The sequence below is a fragment of the Mesoplodon mirus genome (assembly GCF_964341445.2).
Source record: "Mesoplodon mirus genome assembly, chromosome: 12".
In the NCBI taxonomy this organism is placed as follows: domain Eukaryota; kingdom Metazoa; phylum Chordata; class Mammalia; order Artiodactyla; family Ziphiidae; genus Mesoplodon; species Mesoplodon mirus.
In genome coordinates this window covers 52,121,523-52,141,285 of record NC_138988.1, presented here as the reverse complement: position 1 = coordinate 52,141,285, position 19,763 = coordinate 52,121,523, and the positions used below count along the sequence as shown (strand labels likewise).

General features: G+C 42.7%; 1 protein-coding gene across 1 annotated transcript in view; it reads right to left on the bottom strand.

Moving 5' to 3' along the window:
• The window catches only part of SUSD5 (sushi domain containing 5), a gene marked incomplete at both ends in the record, with an annotated part of 40,297 nt that extends 25,908 nt beyond the window's left edge, over positions 1 to 14,389 (bottom strand). Inside the window, 2 exons of the mRNA XM_082639112.1 lie at positions 3,829 to 4,006; positions 14,299 to 14,389. Of these exons, the coding sequence (XP_082495238.1) occupies positions 3,829 to 4,006; positions 14,299 to 14,389 (269 nt within the window). The remainder of the gene's footprint in view (positions 1 to 3,828; positions 4,007 to 14,298) is intronic.
• Positions 14,390 to 19,763: the final 5,374 nt, after the last annotated feature.

Here is a 19,763-nt window from a genome sequence, read left to right as displayed (position 1 = left end):
ACATCAGAGCTTAGCCTAGCCTACCTTAAATGTGCTCAAAACACTTTAGCCTACAGCTGGGTAAAATCATCTAACACAAAGTCTATTTTACAATAAAGCATTGAATATCTCATGTAATTTATTGAATGCTGTACTGAAAGTGAAAAAGCAGAATGGTTGTCTTGGTACAGAATGGTTATAAGTGTATCAGTTGTTTACTGTCATGATCACATGGCTGACTGGGGGCTGCAGCTTAATTCCACTGCCCAGCATCATGAGAGTATCAGACAGTATATCACTAGCCTGGGAGGAGATCAAAATTCACAATTTGAAGAACAGTTTCTGTTGAATGCATAATGTTTTTGCACCATCATAAAGTTAAAAAAATTGTAAGTTGAACCACTGTAAGTCAGGGACCATCTGTACATAATTCCAATTCACCCCCATATTTACTTTTTCGACTCATCCCTTTTGGCATCTCCAGCCATCCACCTGCAATTATTTTCCTCCTGCCTGAAGAACACCCTTCAGTGTTGTTTTTTTTTTAGTGCAGATCATGTATGATGAATTCTCTCACCTTTTGTCTGTCTGAAAATTCTTTATTTTACCTTTATTCTTGGAAGGTATTTTCGCTGGGTATAGAATTCTAGGTTGGCAGTAATTTCCTTTCAGCACTTTGAAGGCCTCATTCAGTGGTCTTGGGGCTTTCACTGTCAATTTATTGTTGCTCCTTTGAAGGTACTCTTTCTTTTTCTTATTATTACTTTTAATAGTTCTTCTTCATATTTGATTTTTACCAGTTTTACCATGTTGTTCCAAGTCGTGAAATTATTTTATGTATCCTACTTGGGCTTTGTAGGGCTTCTTGAATCTGTGCGTGGATGTTTTTCTACAGTTGTAGCTAAGTCTCATACTGCTTTTGCTTCATCTTCTTTCTCTTCTCCTTTTGGAATTCCAGTTACATGCATCTTCTTTGCCTTGTACCCTTTCTTCTATATTTTCATCCTTTTTTCTTCTGTTCTTTATTCTGGACATCTTCCTCTGAAATATCTTCCAGTTCATTAATTTTCTCTTTGACTCTTAAAATCAGCTGTTAGATCCATCCATTAAGTTCTTAATTTCAGCTACTGTATTTTTATTTCTAGAGTTTTCATTTGGTTATTTTTATACTTTTCAGTCTTCTTCCAAAATTCTCCTTTTTGTCTTTTGTATCTTTGAACATTTTAAAGAGTTCTTTTAAAGTTTGCATCTACCAGTGTTAACGTCTAGAGTTTCTATTGGCTATTCTTATCTTGTTGCCTTGTCTCCTCACGTGACTGGTTATTTTATTTTGCTTGACAAATCCTATATTTGCTAAAATAGTTTGTGGAAATAAATTGTCTAGAATAATGTTATTTTCCTCCAGAAAAGATTTTTAAAATCAGTTCTGCTACCTATCTGGAACACTGGAACTCTAGTATCATCTCAGTCCAAACTCATGGCTTCAGAGGATTTGATGCTATGCTGCAGCTCCTTTGAGGGCCTGTGTACTTGTTCCAGTTTACTATGACTCCTAGGGTACAGCCCTTCAATGTTCCAACCCTAAGCAAAAGGATTCCCTTGGCCCCCACATACATAAAACCTGAATTCAAATCTCTGTTCTCCTAGTCCTATGAGGCTATCTAAGTCGCTTCTCAGCTTTTCAGACACGCTTTATGAAATCTGTAAAAGCTCCCAGGAGACAAATAGCCCCCAATTCTAGATTCACCATTCTAGATTTCCATCTTCTAGATATATGTATATATTGAATATAAATTCATGGAGATACAGATCAGATCTATGTAACTACTATGCCATCAATTGCAAGATGCGCCATGCATTTAATAATTAGTTTTTGGTGGAGAGGGGAGATGGCTGTGCAGGAAAGATGCACAGTGAAATGTCCATACTAATGGTCAGATACTTCTTGGTTCCAGAAACATTAACATGGAAAACTATTTTAATATGTCATGTAGTAAATATATCAAGTAAGTGTGTTTACTTTAAAGAAATAGCATCTAAGGGAATTCCCTGGTGGTTCAGTGGTTAGGACTCCACGCTGTTACTGCTGAGGGCTGGGGTTCCATCCCTGGTCAGGGAACTGACATCCCATAAGCTGTGCGGCGTGGCCAACAACAGCAAAAAAATAGCATCTAAGCAAGTTAGAGATCCACTAACATGTCTTAACACCTTACAGGAAACCCAGAGAGGATAAACCTTTCCAGTGACTCAGTTTCAATTTGTAATGCCTGGGAGACCTAAGCCTGGCTCCAAGCTGGCTCTTTGGAATCTTTAGAATACCCTGGTTATCTGATATAATGATAGTGACAGAGTTATGAAAAATATCCACACTTGACTACGTTATGGAAACATGCATACATGGGACATATTTTGTCTATTTAGGAACTTGGATGTGAAATATAAAGCAGAGAGAGCCACAATTCCAGATTCACTGAAAAGCTTTGGAAGTAACCTCATTTGTTCTCTTAATTCAATTGCTGCTTTACATGTGGCACCTTTGGAGATGTGAATCAACATGGTTGCATGTGTTTTCTATGGCCATCTCCCAGCCAGACACCTTCAGGGTCATTATCAAGCAAAGTAGTTTTTGGAGCCCATTTGTTCTTTCACATTCCTGTGGCATGAAGGAAAATGTGGAATGGCTCCTGCCTTCTCTGTTTATGACTAATGGAGTAGTTAACAGCACTAATGGGATGTTTTCTCCTAGCTGGCCACAAGGATTCCATGGGTCAGGAATTCAGATAGGGCACAATGGGAAAGGCTTGTCTCTGCTCTATAATGTCTAAGGCTGAGCTGGAAAGACTTACAGGCTGCCTAACTCAATAGCTGGGGGCTAGAATCACCTGGAGGCATCTGCATTCACATTTCTGGTAGTTAATGCTGGCTATTGGCTGGGACATCAGTTGGGGCTATTGGTGAGAGTACATACATAAGGCATTTCCATGTGGCCTGGGCTTCCTAGGACTTCATAGATAGTATCTCAAAAGTAAATGTCCCCAGAAATCTGACCATGGGTTTTTCCGACCTACCCTCAGAAGTCACACAGTATCACTCCTGCTGTATTCTACTGGTCGAGGCAGTACTATGCTGTCCCTGATTCACAGGGAGAGGACATAAACCCCACTTCTCAATGGGAGCAATGTGAAAGAATTTGGGGCCATATTTTATTTTATTTTTTAAAATTTATTTAAATTTATCCTTTTTTTAAATTGATCTGATGACTCTCAACTTTTATTTATTTGGCCGCGCCACAGGGCATGCGGGATCTTAGTTCCCTGACCAGAGATCGAATCCGTGCCCTCTGCAATGGAAGCATGGAGTCTTAACCACTGGACCGCCAGGGAAGTCCCTTGTGGTTATATTTTAAAACCTCCATACCATCTTCCTCTTCCCATCGATGCAGATGAATATCCACAGAGAAAAAGAGATAAAGAATATATATCAAATAGTTAAGAGTCATTACCTCTGAGGTGGGGAAGAAGAGAGAAACTCACTTTGCACTTCATATATATCTGTATTATTTGAAATTTTTACAAGCATTTTTTTCTTTTGTAACTTAAAAGGAAATTCAGAATAACAAAGTAAAGAGGAAAAAACTGCGACAGAACTCCAGAAAAATGTTTTTATTAACATTTTTGTTTTTATATTTTGTTTAACATTTTGTTTTTATATTTAACTCAAAACAAGAATATACTGGAAGCCACAGCCCATTGCACTCTGACTATCCTGGCACCTCTATTGAGCCCCGTATCAGCCCTAATGGCAAGGCGGGGTGAGTTGGCAGGAGAGCCCCCAGCTGGCCTGACTTACCCCAGGCTGCCGTCCGCCAGCCAGCCCGTGGTGCACACGGAGAAGGCACAGTCCTGCACCACCCTCCGCAGCTCGTCCGCAGACACCAGGTGAGCGCCTCTGCTCTTGCAGGAAAGCCGAGCGGCCTCTAGTTCCAGGCCCCGAGAGCCATTCTGAGACTCCAGCACAAAGAGCTTCCCTGTGTGAGGACAAGCACGGACACAGGCTGACTCTAGGATCCATGGGAATTTAGTCTCAGCAAACTCACCCTCTGGCAGATGCCCATCAGAACTGTAGTTTCCCACTTGCCTAAAGATCCAAGTGCAGCAACTACCCCATTGCATTCGTCCCTGGACTGTGATGACAGTTACACTGGTGTTTTAATCTGTGTTTACCTCTTAACTTAAAAAAAATTTTAACTGCCTGTTCTGGCATGTTTATCTGGATAAGCCCTTCAAATCTTCCTTTTAAAAAGATGTTTAGCAGCATTATTTACAATTGCCAAGACATGGAAACATCCTCAGTGTCCATCAACAGATGAATGGATAAAGAAGATACGGTATACATATATATACAATGGAATACTACTCAGCCATTAAAAAAGCACAAAATTTTGCCATTTGGAGCAACATGGATAGACTTGGGAGGGCACTGTGCTAGGTGAAATAAGCCAGACAGAGAATGGATATCACTTATACATGGAATCTAAAAAGTACAACAAACTAGTGAATATAACAACAAAGAAGCAGACTTGCAGATATAAAGAACACACTAGTGGTTACTAGTTGGGGGAGAGAAAGGGGGGCAATATGGGGGTTGGGGAGTGGGAGGTACAAACTATTGAGTGTAAGATAGGCTCAAGGATATATTGTATAACACAGGGAATACAGCCAATATTTTGTAGTACCTGTAAATTGAAGGTAACCTTTAAAATTGTATAAAAATAAAAAATTAAATAAAAATAAGTAAATAAAAAAGATGTTTTACAAACACCAAGTGCCAAGGCTCATCGTCCTAGGTTCCCTTAGGTTGGGTCACTTGGTGTCCAAGACCCTGATTCAGCCTCAGCTCTGCCTTCCTCTGCTGCCCCAGCCCTGGGGTGACCACAGACAGCAGGTTGCTTCCCTTCTCTCTGTCCCATTGTCTCAGGACATTTTCAGGTCCTTCCTACAGTGAATGCGCTGTATTTCTCCCCACTGGACAAGACAGCAGCAGCCACGTCTGGTGCACCCTGGCTGCCTGCACCACATCAATCTATGGGCAGGTAGCAGGCCTCGAAAAATGTGCGACAGATGGGTGGAATAGGATGTGAGCTCAGGCAGAGGTGGAAGCTGAGTCTGAAAGCAAAGGACAGCTTTAGGCAAGAAAACCATGGTGCAGGAGGGAGTGCTGGGGTCCCCAGGGCCTCTCGGAAGGACGAAACAGTGCCTTGGGTGACCCTGTCAAGCTTAAGATAAAGGCAGGGGAGAAGAAACCCACTTAAAATGGTATACTTCACTTCCATCTGTCAGCAAAATTATCATAATAAATTGATTTTATTAGAATAAGAGACTTAACTGTCATCTACTGCAAAATGATTACAACAAATACAGTAATCTCTCCATCTTTGGAACCAAAAGCTATAATAAAAAATGCAAAAACTTTTCACAGTAAACATATCTTAGGTGACTGGAGCTCCCTCAGATATGGTGACAATGTGCAGTACATGACCTGAACAACTATACTTGATAGTCCTACCTGGAGAAGTAAGCATGCACCCCAAGACACTTTTGTATTAATAGTATTTGTCTATCTGGAAAAAAAATGCTATGAAATTAAACAGAGATTTTGATGGCCAAGCCCCTGTGCAAGAGAGATAAAAGTGAAAGCCCAGAGTTTACATGATGTAGGGAATCTGATAGCCCTCTCCTCCCCACTCTACCACTGTCACATGCACACATGAATCTGAGAGTCTGAAGGGTTAAAGTCTCAAGATAAGAGTGAACAAGGATAAAAAATATCCCCTTCCCTCATTCTCAAGAACTGTTGAATGAGCTGTCTTGGTGCTAGGAGGCCAAGTGCTAATGCTGATTTGGAATTGTAGTTCTAACAAAAATTTATGCCTAAGACACTTCAAGCCATGGATTTAGCTTAAAGTGGCCTGAGACTGACATTTATCCAGACACCTGATAGGAAAAATTGTAACTAACTCCTCTCTGGAGAAAAAAAACCCCTTCATTTTATGCTTCAGGAAATCCCATACAAATACTTATTCAAAGGCCATGACTACTGACTGAAGTAAAAACAGTGAAGTGTACAAGGAAACAAGGCACCATGAGTGAGAAGCAACAGATACCACATGTAGCAGAAACTGACCTAAAAATAAGTCCAATACTGGTATTAACAGGCACAGATTATAGAACAGTCATGATTACTATATTTAAAGAAATAAAAGACAAGTTTGAAAATATCTGCAAAGAATAGGAAATGATAAAAAGTGCTTAGCTGATCTGAAAACACAAAATAGGGCTTCTAGAAATTAAAAATACAATGATAAATTTAAAATGCAATAAATGTTTTTGGCTGAATATCGGATGCATTTAAACAAAGAACTTAACCTTGAAAAAGAAAGCAGAAGGAGACTTCCCTGGTGGTGCAGTGGTTAAGGCCCCATGCTCTCTATGCAGGGGGCCCAGGTTCGATCACTCGTCAGGGAACTAGATCCCATATGCATGCCGCAGCTAAGAGTTCACATGCCACAACTAAGGAGCCCGCATGCTGCAACTAAGGAGCTGGCAAGCTGCAACTTGTGAGCTGCAACTAAGGAGCCCGCGTGCCACAACTAAGGAGCCCACCTGCTGCAACTAAGGAGCCCACTTGCATCAACTAAGACCCAGTGCAACCAAATAAATAAATATTTTAAAAAATCAGAAGACATCATCCAAAATGTAGTAAAGAAACAAGAAAAGATGAAAAATATTCAGATAATAAAGAGACATGAAAGAAGGAATAAGGATTTTAAAAAAATTAATTATTGGCCATGTTGGGTCTTTGTTGCTGTGTGTGGGCTTTCTCTAGTTGTGGCAAGCGGGGGCTGCTCTTTGTTGCAGTGCATGGTCTTCTCATTGCAGTAGCTTCTTTTGTTGTGGAGCACGGGCTCTAGGCGCACGGGTTTCAGTAGTTCTGGCACGTGGGCTCAGCAGTTGAGGCTTGTGAGCTGTAGAGCACAGGCTTAGTAGTGTGGCGCATGGACTTTGTTGCTCTGTAGCATGTGGGATCTTCCCAGACCAGGGCTCAAACCCATGTCCCCTGCGTTGGCAGGTGGATTCTTAACCACTGCGCCACCAGGGAAGTCCCAAGAATAAGGATTAACATATACTTTAATCAGAATTCCCAGAGAGGAGAGAAAAAAATGAAGTGGAAGTGATATCTGAAGACAAAATGCCTGTGAATTTTATAGAACTGATAAATATTCCAATACATGGATTGAATAAGTCCAACAACAAATCCCAATATGGAAAATACCTATAAGTATATATATACCAGTGATGCTGCAAAATGGTAAAGACAAAGAAAATATTGTCAAAGCAGATAGAGAGAAGGGAGAGAATACTTTCAAAGTAGCAGCAGTTTGAGTGCTGTCTTCTAAAACAATAGCAATGGAAGCAAGGATACAATTACTAGCAAAAAATAGCTGCAAATTTAGAATTCTATACTCACTGAAAGTATATTTCAAAGAACAAAGATGAAACAAATGTATTTTTTCAGATAAGCCAAAATCAAGGTGGTTTGCCACCAGCAGATCCTCCTTGTAGGAAATAGTAAAAGAAGTATTTCAGGCAGAAAGAAAATTATTTGAGAGGCAAGATGGAGTGGAAAGGGGGAAAAAATCAATACACGGTTAAATAAAAGTGAACATTGATTGTATAAAATGGCACCCAACAGCAGCAGAATACACATTCTTCTCAAGTGCACATGGAACATTCTTCAGGGTAGACCATATGCTAGGCAATAAAATAAGCCATAATAAATTTAAAAAGATTATAATTGTACAAAGTATTTTCTCTAATTACTATGGGGTAGAATTAGAAATTAATAACATAAATAAATTGGGAAATTCATAAATAAATAGAAATGGAACCAAGCACTTCTAAATAACTGATGAGACAAGGAAAAACCACAAAATTAGAAAATATTTTGAGATGAATGAAGGCAAAACCTGCTAAACCTTATGGGATGCAGTTAATGCACTGCATAGAGAGGAATTTATAACTATAAATGCCCACATTAAAATAAGAAAAATTATCTCAAATAAAAATCCTATCACACCAGTCAGAATGGCCATCATCAAAAAATCTACAAACAATAAATGCTGGAGAGGGTGTGGAGAAAAGGGAACCCTCATACACTGTTGGTGGGAATGTAAATTGATACAGCCACTATGGAGAACAGTATGGACGTTCCTTAAAAAACTAAAAATAGAACTACCATATGACCCAGCAATCCCACTACTGGGCATATACCCTGAGAAAACCATAATTCAAAAGGAGTCATGTACCACAATGTTCACTGCAGCTCTATTTACAATAGCCAGGACATGGAAGCAACCTTAGTGTCTATCAACAATGAATGGATAAAGAAGATGTGGCACATATATACAATGGAATATTACTCAGCCATAAAAAGAAACGAAATTGAGTTATTTGTAGTGAGGTGGATGGACCTAGAGTCTGTCATACAGAGTGAAGTAAGTCAGAAAGAGAAAAACAAATACCGTATACTAACGCATATATATATGGAATCTTAAAAAAAAAAAAAAGGTCATGAAGAACCTAGGGGCAAGACGGGAATAAAGACTCAGACCTACTAGAGAATGGACTTGAGGATACGGGGAGGGGGAAGGGTAAGCTGGGACAAAGTGAGAGAGTGGTAGTGTATATATGGACATATATACACTACCAAATGTAAAATAGATAGCTAGTGGGAAGCAGTCGCATAGCACAGGGAGATCAGCTCGGTGCTTTGTGACCAGCTAGAAGGGTGGGATAGGGAGGTTGGGAGGGAGGGAGATGCAAGAGGGAAGAGATATGGGGATATATGTATATGTATAACTGATTCACTTTGTTATAAAGCAGAAACTAACACACCATTGTAAAACAATTATACTCCAATAAAAATGTTAAAAAATAAAAATCCTAACCTGTTGGAAAACACTGGAAAAGAAGAGCAAACTAAACCCAAAGCAATCAGAAAAAGGAAATAATAAGAATTAAAGCAAAAATTAATGAAATAGAAAAGGAAAAACAATAAAGAAAATCAGTAAAACCAAAAGTTGGTTTTTGGGAAGGTCAACAAAATTGACAAACGTTTAGTTAAAATGACCAAGAAAAAAAAAGAAAGAAGACTTGAATTACTAAAACAGGAATGAGAGGACAGTTATTACTCCAACCTTATGGAAATACAAAGATTATAAAGGACTACTATAAGCAACTGTATGCCAGACTTCCCTGGCGGTCCAGTGGTTGGGACTCCGTGCTTCCGGTGCAGGGGACGCAGGTGCTTCCGATGCAGGGGACGCAGGGATGCCTGGTTGGGGAACTAGGATCCCACATGCCACACGGCATGGCCAAAAACCCCCAAAACCTCAAAACAACTGTATGCCAAAAATTAGGTAATGCGTATGAAATGGAAAAATTCCTAAAAAGACACAAACTACTGAAATTGACTCAAGAAGAAATAGAAAATATGAATAGACCTTTAACAAGTAAAGAGATTGATTTAGTAATTTAAAATTACCCAGAAAGAAAAGCACATGTTCAGATGGCTTCACTGATGAATTCTACCAAATAGCTAAAAAGAACTTGATATCAATTCTCTATAAACTCATCTAAAAAATAGAACAGGAGGGAACAACACTTCCCAGCTTTTTCTATGAGGCCACCATTGCCCTAATGCCAAAACCAGACAAAAGACACTGCAAGAAAAGAAAACTACAGGCCATTATCTTTTATAAATATAGACACAAAAGTCCTCAACAAAAATACTAGCAAACTAAATCCAGCAGCATAAAAAAAAATTATATACCATGACCAAGTGGGATCTATCCCAGGAATACAAGGTTAGTTTATATCCCCAAATTAATTAATATAATACAACTTATCAATAGAATAAAGGACAAAAACTACATGACCATCTCAATAGATGCAGAAAGGCACTTGACAAAATTCAGTACCCTTTCATGATAAAAAAACATTCAACAAACTAAGAAGGGAGGGGAATATCTTCAACCTGATAAAGAGCATCTACAAAAATCCCATAGCTTACATCACACTTGGTGGTGAAAGACTGAATACCTTCCCCTAAGATCAAGGATGTCTGCTCTTGCCACTTCTATTCAACATTGTACTGGCAGTTCTCTCCAAGGCAATTAGGCAAGAAGATGAAATAAAAGCCATCCAGGTTGGAAAGAAGTATAACTATATTTGCAAATGACGTGATCTTGCATATAGAAAATCCTAAGAAATCCACTAAAAAAACTACTAGAACAGTTCAGCAAGGTTGCAGTAAAACATTTTTACTTAAGTGACAAAAATCTATGCAGAAATTAAGTAGGTCATCTCTTCTGATTGTAAAACTTTTCCCTAGGATTCCATTTACACACATGGTTTCAAAGGCCATCTTGACATGGATGACTCACATTTTTCTCTTCAGTCCAGACCCTTTCCATTCACCCCATCCTCCTCTCCACCCCCACCCTCTCTCACCTGCACAAGTGAAATAGCACCCTACATGGTCTCTCCACGTCCAATCTTGCCCTGGTGCCATCCATTCTTCCTACTCAGGGTGAGCTTCTCAAAGTGCAAACCTGATCAGTCTCTCTTTTTTGGATTAAAACAAAACTTGGCCCCATATCAGTTTCCCCAGCATCATCTCAAACTACTTCTACCTTGGACTCTGGGCTCCAGTCACTCTGTTTCTTTTCTTTTTTTTTTTTTTTTTTTGCAGTATGCGGGCCTCTCACTGTTGTGGCCTCTCCTGTTGCGGAGCACAGGCTCCGGACGCGCAGGCTCAACGGCCATGGCTCACGGGCCCAGCTGCTCCGCGGCATGTGGGATCTTCCTGGCCTGGGGCACGAACCCGTGTCCCCTGCATCGGCAGGCAGACTCTCAACCACTGCGCCACCAGGGAAGCCCCAGTCACTCTGTTTCTTAACACATGTCCCACTTTCTCTGCCACTCATAGTTTCTCTTGTACATGCTGCTATTCTCTATCCAGATCCTCTTTCTTCCCCCCTTTGCCTAGTTAATTCTTACTTATCTTTCAGATCCTCCTACGCCAAGTCAAAAATCTCTTAATATATGCCCTCATAATACCTCCGTCCTTTAATCTTATCACTTATCAAAATTGCAAGTTCACATTTCATTCATATAATTATTTGCTTAATGACTCTCTCCCTCATTGGATTTTAAGCTCCCTGATAGCAAGGACCTCTTTCTCCTCACCGTTCTATCCTCAACAGCAAGGACAGTACCTAGCATATGGTAGACACTCAAATTATCTGTTGAATTAATGAATCTTTTCCTGCAGTCTTTACCCAAACACAGTTAATTTGCATTCAGTTAATGCGAAGATTTTTCTGTTTCAAAAGTGTTTTAAAATTACAGTAGCAGGTCTCTTTTATGTATAAGATACACATCTAATTAGTCCAATGTAAAACTAAATGTTTTTCATTTGAGTTTGACTTATTTTTGAATAAGTCTATGGAATTTTTAATAACTCCAAATTCTCTCTCTTCAAATGTCTTAACACATCAGTTTAGCTGCACATTTCTTCTTCCTCCTTCCATCACTGTAGAACATAAATACCTAAATGTGAAAAGTGGTAGTTAAGCATATATTTAGTAAGGAAAAGAATCCTTTTATAAATAGATTCTAATTCTTCAATGGCTCTATTATAAAAGTTGGAGCTCAGCAAATGGAGTTTCTTGAAAGCAAATTTACCTATAGTTCTCCATTGGGGAAGAAGGAAGGAAAGGAGAAGGGAGAAATGGAGGCATTTCTGGCAAGTGTTAACAAGAAAATATGCCTGGTGCTGTCGTTACTTTCTCCTTATCCAATGATATTTCTGCCTTAAATTTTCTATGACCCACATCAAGCCAGATAGGCACAAAATATTGATCCATATCCATCTGGCATTCCACTTAAGCAGTTATAATGGGGTGAAACTCTAAAGCCTCATGGGTTGCAGAGATATTTCTTTAAAAGGAATTAAAATTGGTACAGTAGTATACATTGTTCAAAGGTTAATACTAGCTCCAATTTATTCTACTTGCATTCTTTAAAATCAGCTTAATTTTCATGACTCAATGTCAGGCCAAAAAGTACTACAGTAAAGAATTAACAGGGACTTCCCTGGTGGTGCAGTGGTTAAGAATCTGCCTGCCAATGTAGGGGAAACGGGTTCGGGCCCTGGTCCGGGACGATCCCACATGCTGTGGAGCAACTAAGCCCGTGAGCCACAACTACTGAGCCCGTGCTCTAGAGCCTGTGAGCCACAACGAGCCACAACTACTGAGCCTGAGTGCCACAACTACTGAAGCCTGTGCGCCTAGAGCCCAGTGCTCCTCGACAAGAGAAGCCACTGCAATGAGAAGCCTGTGCACCTCAGCGACGAAGTAGCCCCCGCTAGCCTCAACTAGAGGAAGCCCTCGTGCAGCAATGAAGACCCAATGCAGCCAAAAAATAAATAAGTGAATAAAAATTAAAAAAAAAAGAATTAACAGTGGATTGGCTGCTACTAGGTATGGAATTTCTTTTTGGGTGATGAAAATTTTCAGAAATGAGAGAGTGGTGATGGTTGATGACTGTACTAAAAACACTTGGATCGTGCATTTTAAGATGGTAACTTTTACATGAATTTTATCTCAATTAAAAATTAACAGTGATCACTAGGAGCCTTTAAAGTTAACAGTGTTTTCCCCTCTAACACTCTCTCTGAGCATATGGAGAAAAACAGTCATCCTTAATTAGGAGCAAAGAGTTCTACAAGCTGGCACTTAGGACAAAGAGAACCCAAAATTCTAAGATACTATCTGGAGGTTTTCCCCTTGCTTTCTTCTTTCCCTAACCACCATGCTTCTTTTTGTCAAATTTTCTCTCTGCACCCAATATTGTTTGCTAAATAGCGATGACATTTTAAAATATACAAAGCATCCTAAATCAGCTGAGGGTTTTTCTCCTTCATCAATCTAATCTGTCCCAAGCTTGGATTTACTAGTAACCCCTCATGGATGTGAGAACATGCTAGCTTCTTTTCTTTTAGATCCTTCTGCACCAAGTCAACGGGGTTTTGTTCCAAAATCAAAACACAGCTGAATTAGCTTTTTGAAACTGAACTGATATAAGGCTGTGATCCTGCTAAGTTTAGGGAAGTATTGAAATCTGAATTCAGGTTGAAAAAACAAAAAGATGGGTCAATTCTCAGAACCCACAAAAATCTGGTCCTTACCTATTTCCTCTAGCTTTTAAAAAATGTTTTTAATTATATTTTAAATATATTTATTTCATTTATTTATATTTGGCTGTGTTGGGTCTTTGTTGCTGTGCGTGGGCTTTCTCTTGTTGCTGAGAGTGGGGGCTACTGGGCTACTCTTTGTTGTGGTGCGTGGGCTTCTCATTGCGGTGGATTCTCTTTGTCACAGAGCACTGGGCTCTAGGCATGCGGGCTTCAGTAGTTGTGCTGTGCAGGCTCAGTAGTTGTGGCCTGCGGGATCTAGAACACAGGCTCAGCTGTGGCACACAGGCTTCGTTGCTCCGCGGCATGTGGGATCTTCCCGGACCGGGGCTCGAACCCGTGTCCCCTGCATTGGCAGGCGGATTCTTAACCACTGCGCCACCAGGGAAGCCCTGTCTAGCTTCTTGTCGAAGGAGAGCCTCACCTTGAACTTTCCGCTCCAGCCACTCTACCATTTATTCCATTTCCCCTGCGACTCACAGGACCTTTGCACGTGCTATTTCCTCTCCCCAGGACCCTCTCCTCTCTCTTTTGCCTAGCTGATTTCCACTCATCTTTCAGATCTTCCAGGACCAAGCCAAAACTCCAAGGGAGTCTTGTAATCACTGGCCTTGCCATTCGGAGCACATTTAATAGACGTGGGAAATTATGTCTCAGCAGAGGAGGTTCCAGGGCACTCTAGACGTGATTTCATTTTAAAGACCTTTCAAGGAGATCTTGGAAAGCTAGAGGCGGGCCTGCAAGGACCAAAGCACAGGCTTTCTCTTGTGTATTAAGGAGTGGTTCAGGGGCCCTGTGGGGGCGTTTGGGCGTGCGGGGACTCGGTGAGCTGCAAGAGGGAGACGGGGTCGCAGGACAGCTGCGCTCCTTGTTTCCTCCCAGGCTGGTCGTGTTCCGGGCTCGTCCGAGGGGGCACCCCCGGCGAGCTTCACTTTCCCCACCGAGAACCCACGCGCCACCCTGGGCCCGCCGCCTCGCGGGCACTTCCCAGACACTCACCTTCCGCCCGCACGGAGAGCCCTGGCAGGCCGAGCAGGAGCAGCGCCGCCGCCCAGAGCCGGGTGCGGGAGTCGGGTCCCTTGGCAGCCATGGTCCGGGCGTCCATGGGCGGATGGCTGGAGCGCGGGCTCTGGCTGCGCGGCAATTGGGGGTGCCCGCGCCACTGCGCCGCGCGCGCCACTCGGCTCCGCATGCTGTGCTCTGTTCGCGCGTCGCAGGCTTCGCGCCCGGCGCGCAGACAGGGAGGAGCGCGGGGAGCCAGGGAGGCTGGGGATGCCAGATCCGCAGCGCTGGGGCCCCGAACTCCCAGGGGGTCCAGTACTCGGCGCCGGGGAGGCGGCTGTAGCCGGGCTCCGCCTTCGTGCTGGGCACCTGGGGGCCTCGGTGCCAAAAGAGGCTGCGCCGAACGAACGGCGAGCTCCCTGGGCGCCTCCGGGGCAGAGGGGAAGGGCGCGTGGAGGCGGGGAGAGTGGAGAGCCCTCTGCAGGGAACCCCCGCCTGCCTGGGGACCCTCTGCAAAAGGGTGACGCAGTCTGAGAGGCCAACCCACCCCACACACCCCCCGCCCCGGGAGGACCGTGAAAAAACTGATGCCTAAGTCTGTACTCTGCCTCTTGACTTTGCAGCTGGCGTCCTCCTGTAGAGGAAGAATATTTTTACGAAAAAGAAAGCTCTAACTTGCCAACCTCACTCTGAGGAGTGAAACGCTCGGAATAGCGAGACTCCCCTTCCCTAAAAGGCCTGACAGTCATTCACATGTGAGTGTAAATTAATTTACTTAACTGTTCATCTTGCAACAGCTAGCTGGTAACCTGAGGAGTGAGAATTCACATGTCGGGGCTGGAGGGGACCTTTGAAAGGCTGATTATTGCTGAGAATGGAGGGGAGGGGGCAGAAGGCACCTGCAGGAACTACGCATTGATTCCTTCAGGAGCTGTGCCTACTATCGCTTTTAGAGTAGTCAATTGGATATTACTACCGAATCCTAATGAAATTTTAAAGTTTGTCTTTATTCAGACCTGTCCTGCCCTGTCCTAATTGGGGGAGATAGCATGCTCTAAAGGTTTATTTGGTACAACTGCTTTAGAGAACTGTTTGGCTGTTTCATATAAAGTTAAAATACACCTCCTTGAAGACACAGAATTCCACTCCTGGGTGTATATCCAAAAGAAATGAAAACGTATGTGCACAAAAAGATTTAAACCCAAATTTCATAGCAGCTTTATTCACAATAATTAAAAACTGGAAGCAACCCAAATGTCATCAACCAACGAACAGAAAAACAAACGGTGCAATAGAATACTCTTCATCAATAAGAGGAAGGAAATACTGATGCACTTAATAACGTGGATGAATCTCAAAAATATGATGAGTGAAAGAAGCTTTAGTAAAAGAGTTCATACTGTATGATTTCCTTTCTCTCTCTCTCTCTCTCTCTCTCTCTTTTTTTGCCACACCGCGTGGCATGCGGAACTTCCCTGACCAGGGATGGAGCCCACTCCCCCTGCAGTGGAAGTGCCAGGGAAGTCCCTGTATGATTTCATTTTTATATGAAGTTCACAAAGGGGCAGAACTAATCTGTGGTGAAAACAATACTGTGGTTGCCTTTGAGGAGGTGGGAACACACTTCTGACGTAATGGGAACATTCTGTATCTTGATGAGGATGGCGGTCACCTGAGTGTACACACTTCTCAAAACTCACTAAACTATACACTTAAAATCTGTGCATTTTGAGCTTCCCTGGTGGCTCAGTGGTTGAGAGTCCGCCTGCCGATGCAGGGGACACGGATTCGTGCCCCGGTCCGGGAAGATCCCACATGCTGTGGAGCGGCTGGGCCCGTGAGCCATGGCCGCTGAGCCTGCGCGTCCGGAGCCTGTGCTCTGCAACGGGAGAGGCCACAACAGTGAGAGGCCCACATACCGCAAAAAAAAAAAAAAAAAAAAAAAAAAAAAAATCTGTGCATTTTGTTGAATGCTATTTATACCTTAATACCAAATATTTCAAGAATAATGAGTTCAGTTCTTGCCCTGAAGAGTAAATAAGTTTAACAGAAAAGAGTTTAATGAAAGGACCACAGACAGAAATATGGGCAGGGATGAGAGAACCAATAAGGGATGGTAAAGCCCTTGGGACTGTCAGCAGCAGGAAGGGTTACCACCGTGAGGCCTGAAGGTATGAGGGGAGTTGGAGGTGTTATATCAAAATCCATCAGGAGCATGGTCATGAAAGGGGCTGCCTGAAAGGAGAGGTTAACCACAGGTAGAGGAACACAGTTGCTGCCCGTGGTCTGGTAGGGAGGGAGTGAGGAAGAAATACCCCAGCCTCTCTCTCCTTCTACCCTTTAGGTTCCTCCTGATGCCTCCTGGTGGCTGAACCATTTGACAGATGGACGGCAAAGGAGCACAGGTGCCACAGTCCTCAGAGGTCATTCTTCCAGGGCGCACAGTCAGGCAGGGGAGGGTAGAGAGTGGATCTGGAGAGGCAGTTGGAAAACAACAGTCCATTTATTCTCTTCTTTCATTTGGATGAACATAATTTGGAACAAAACAGGGGAAGCACAAAGTTCTATCAGTTTCTGTATGATCTGGGAGTATGTCAATTCAAAGTCTCACTTGGAGCTAAAACAGTAATATTAACCACCATCACTGGTTATTTTCACATAAGTGCTGTTTCACATAAAGAGAAATGGCGAAAAGTAAACCCTTATCATAAAATGTAGATACCACAATCCTTGCTCCTGTAACTGGCCAAGAGGTATTATTTGATAATCATTGCAGTATTTCCCTTCCACCCTCAGAGCATCTTGGCCGACATGACTTTTTTTAATGGGTGGGAGGGATCCAAACCTTCATTCCTTCTGAGGACCTATCTTTATTAGTTTGCCGTGGTTTCTCATTGACTGTTGCTATTGGACAGATTCCTGGGATCTAGACATAGTCATCCATACCCGCATTTTGTAGAAGCAACCCACTTTCCCCTTGGTAATCAGGATCAATCACCAGCCAGTGGAGTGACCTTCTCTTCTGTTGGAGAGCAATATTAGCTTCCAATTTACTGACAGATGCGTGTGTGTTTACTGGTGGAAGTATGTCTCCCTTGCCCACCCAAACCTTCCAATTCACCAATCTAAAGGTTGTAGGGATGGCATGCAAAACTTTGGTAGGTGGGTTATTATATGTAATAGAAGGAAGGTCATTCCCACTTCCACTTGTTGGTTCTTAGACGGTGTATTCTGTCTGTAAGAGAAATGACACCATATATTGGCTGCTGGCTTAAGGCATATACTGTATCCTGGGCGAGTGCCCTAACCTCTCAGGGTATTGGCTCAGCTAGTACCCTGTGACCTCACCTTTCTATCAAGCCATCTGCTTCTGGGTGTTGGGGCATAGAGTAAAACTCATGGGCATGATGCCATTGCCATACTGCCTTTGCTGAAAAATCAGTTTCTTGGTTATAGATGATGTAATGTGCGATTCCACGGCAATAGATGAGGCATTCTGTGAGTCCACGATATCATGCTGGTAGAAGCAAGGCAGGCAAAGAAGGCAAAATCATATCTAGAATAAGGATCTGTTCCAATGAGGACAAATAGTTGTGACCCCTGTGAAAAAAAAAAGGGATCCCATATAAACAACTTCCCCCCACATAACAGGAAGGGCCAGCTAGGGAATGGTGTCTTGTGGGGACTCATGGTTGCCTCTGCTGTTGACACATTGGATGCTCAGCAGTGGTGGTAACCAGATCAACTCTGAGGAAGAAGAGAAGTTTGTGTTATTGCATTCCTGCATGGCCTCCATCTCTGCCACCATGACCCCTATATACATGGTTCCATTACACAAGCGCAGATGCGGCTGGAGACAGAGGTACCTGACAGCCAGAGAATGGGTCCAGTCCTCTAAGGTGCCACCTGATTATTAGGGGTAACTTCTTCATTGAATTCCTCTTGTGGGGGTGTGGCATAGGCTACATACACATTGCCAGGCTGCTCATTCCAAGATGTCCAGACTGACTTTCTTTTTTTGGCTGCGGGGCATCATGTGGGATCTTAGTTCTCTGACCAAGGATTGAACCCGCGCCCCCTGCAGTGGAAGTGCGGAGTCTTAACCACTGGACCGCCAGGGAAGTCCCCCCATACTGACATCTTATTATCAGTTTTTCAGTGTTGAACTAGCTGTCTCTGACCAGCTATTTTAGGCATTATCCATAAATTAGTACAGATCCATGAATAAGGCCATCTCCCCTTTCATGTAAACCAAAGTTCCACACGTTGGGAAGATTTTCTTTTGCTCCTGGTTTTTTCATTGTGGTAAAATATACATAACATAAAACTTACCACTTTAACCATGTGTAAGTGTATGGTTCTGTGGCATTAAGTACATTCACATTGTTGTGCAACCTTCACTCCTGTCCGTCTCCAGAACTTTTTCATCATCCCCAATGGAAACTTTGCACCCATTAAACACTAACTCCCATTCCTCCGTTCCCTCCCTCCAGCTCCTGGTAACTGCTGTTCAACCTTCTGTCTCTGTGAATTTGACTATTCTAGGTACCTCATATAAGTGGAATCATACAGTGTTTCTCCTTTTATGTCACGACAGTTTTTTAGTTCTATACCAGAGTGGAGATGGCTAATGCCACGCCACGGACACTCAAGTACAGAGCAGGTCCAAGTTTTTCCCTCCTGTGTTAAGTAAAACTCCCCGTGAGTCCATAGATGTGGGTTGAGGTACAGGTAGCAAAGCAGTAGAAGCAAGTGCCCTGGAATCTGAGCCACCTGCTCATGTAATTTACTTGTTCCTTCCAGGACTGCTCTTGTATACTCCATTTCCATTTGACAGTGGAATTCCACTCTGTAGTTCAAAATGCCCCATTCAGGTAAGGTCTCATACTCACATGGTCAAGCAGTCAGTCTCTACCAGGGCCCAATTGCGAGGTAGAACTACTTATCAAATGGAGAATAGATGATTATACTCTAAAACTCCAGGGATCTACATCACCATTCTACTATGTAGTTTGCCCATGCTTCATAAGGCATCCCTACCTACATTAAAAGTATTGTGTCGGGCTTCCCGGGTGGCGCAGTGGTGGGGAGTCCACCTGCCGATGCAGGGGACGTGGGTTCGTGCCCCGGTCTGGGAAGATCCCACATGCCGCAGAGCGGCTGGGCCTGTGAGCCATGGCCGCTGAGCCTGCGCGTCCGGAGCCTGTGCTCCGCAACGGGAGAGGCCACAACAGTGAGAGGCCCGCGTACCGCAAAAAAAAAAAAAAAAAAAAGTATTGTGTCTTTTATGGCATGAGGCTAAAGTGGCAACACAGTTTGCTCTGCAGCCTGGATACTGCAGAGTTCCCTATTGCTATGGACTGCTTTCAAAACTGTAAGCCTTATGAGTTTCCACATAGTAAATGGTCCCTAAACCATTTTATCTTCTTTCTGCAAAATTTATTTTATTGAAGTATAGTTGA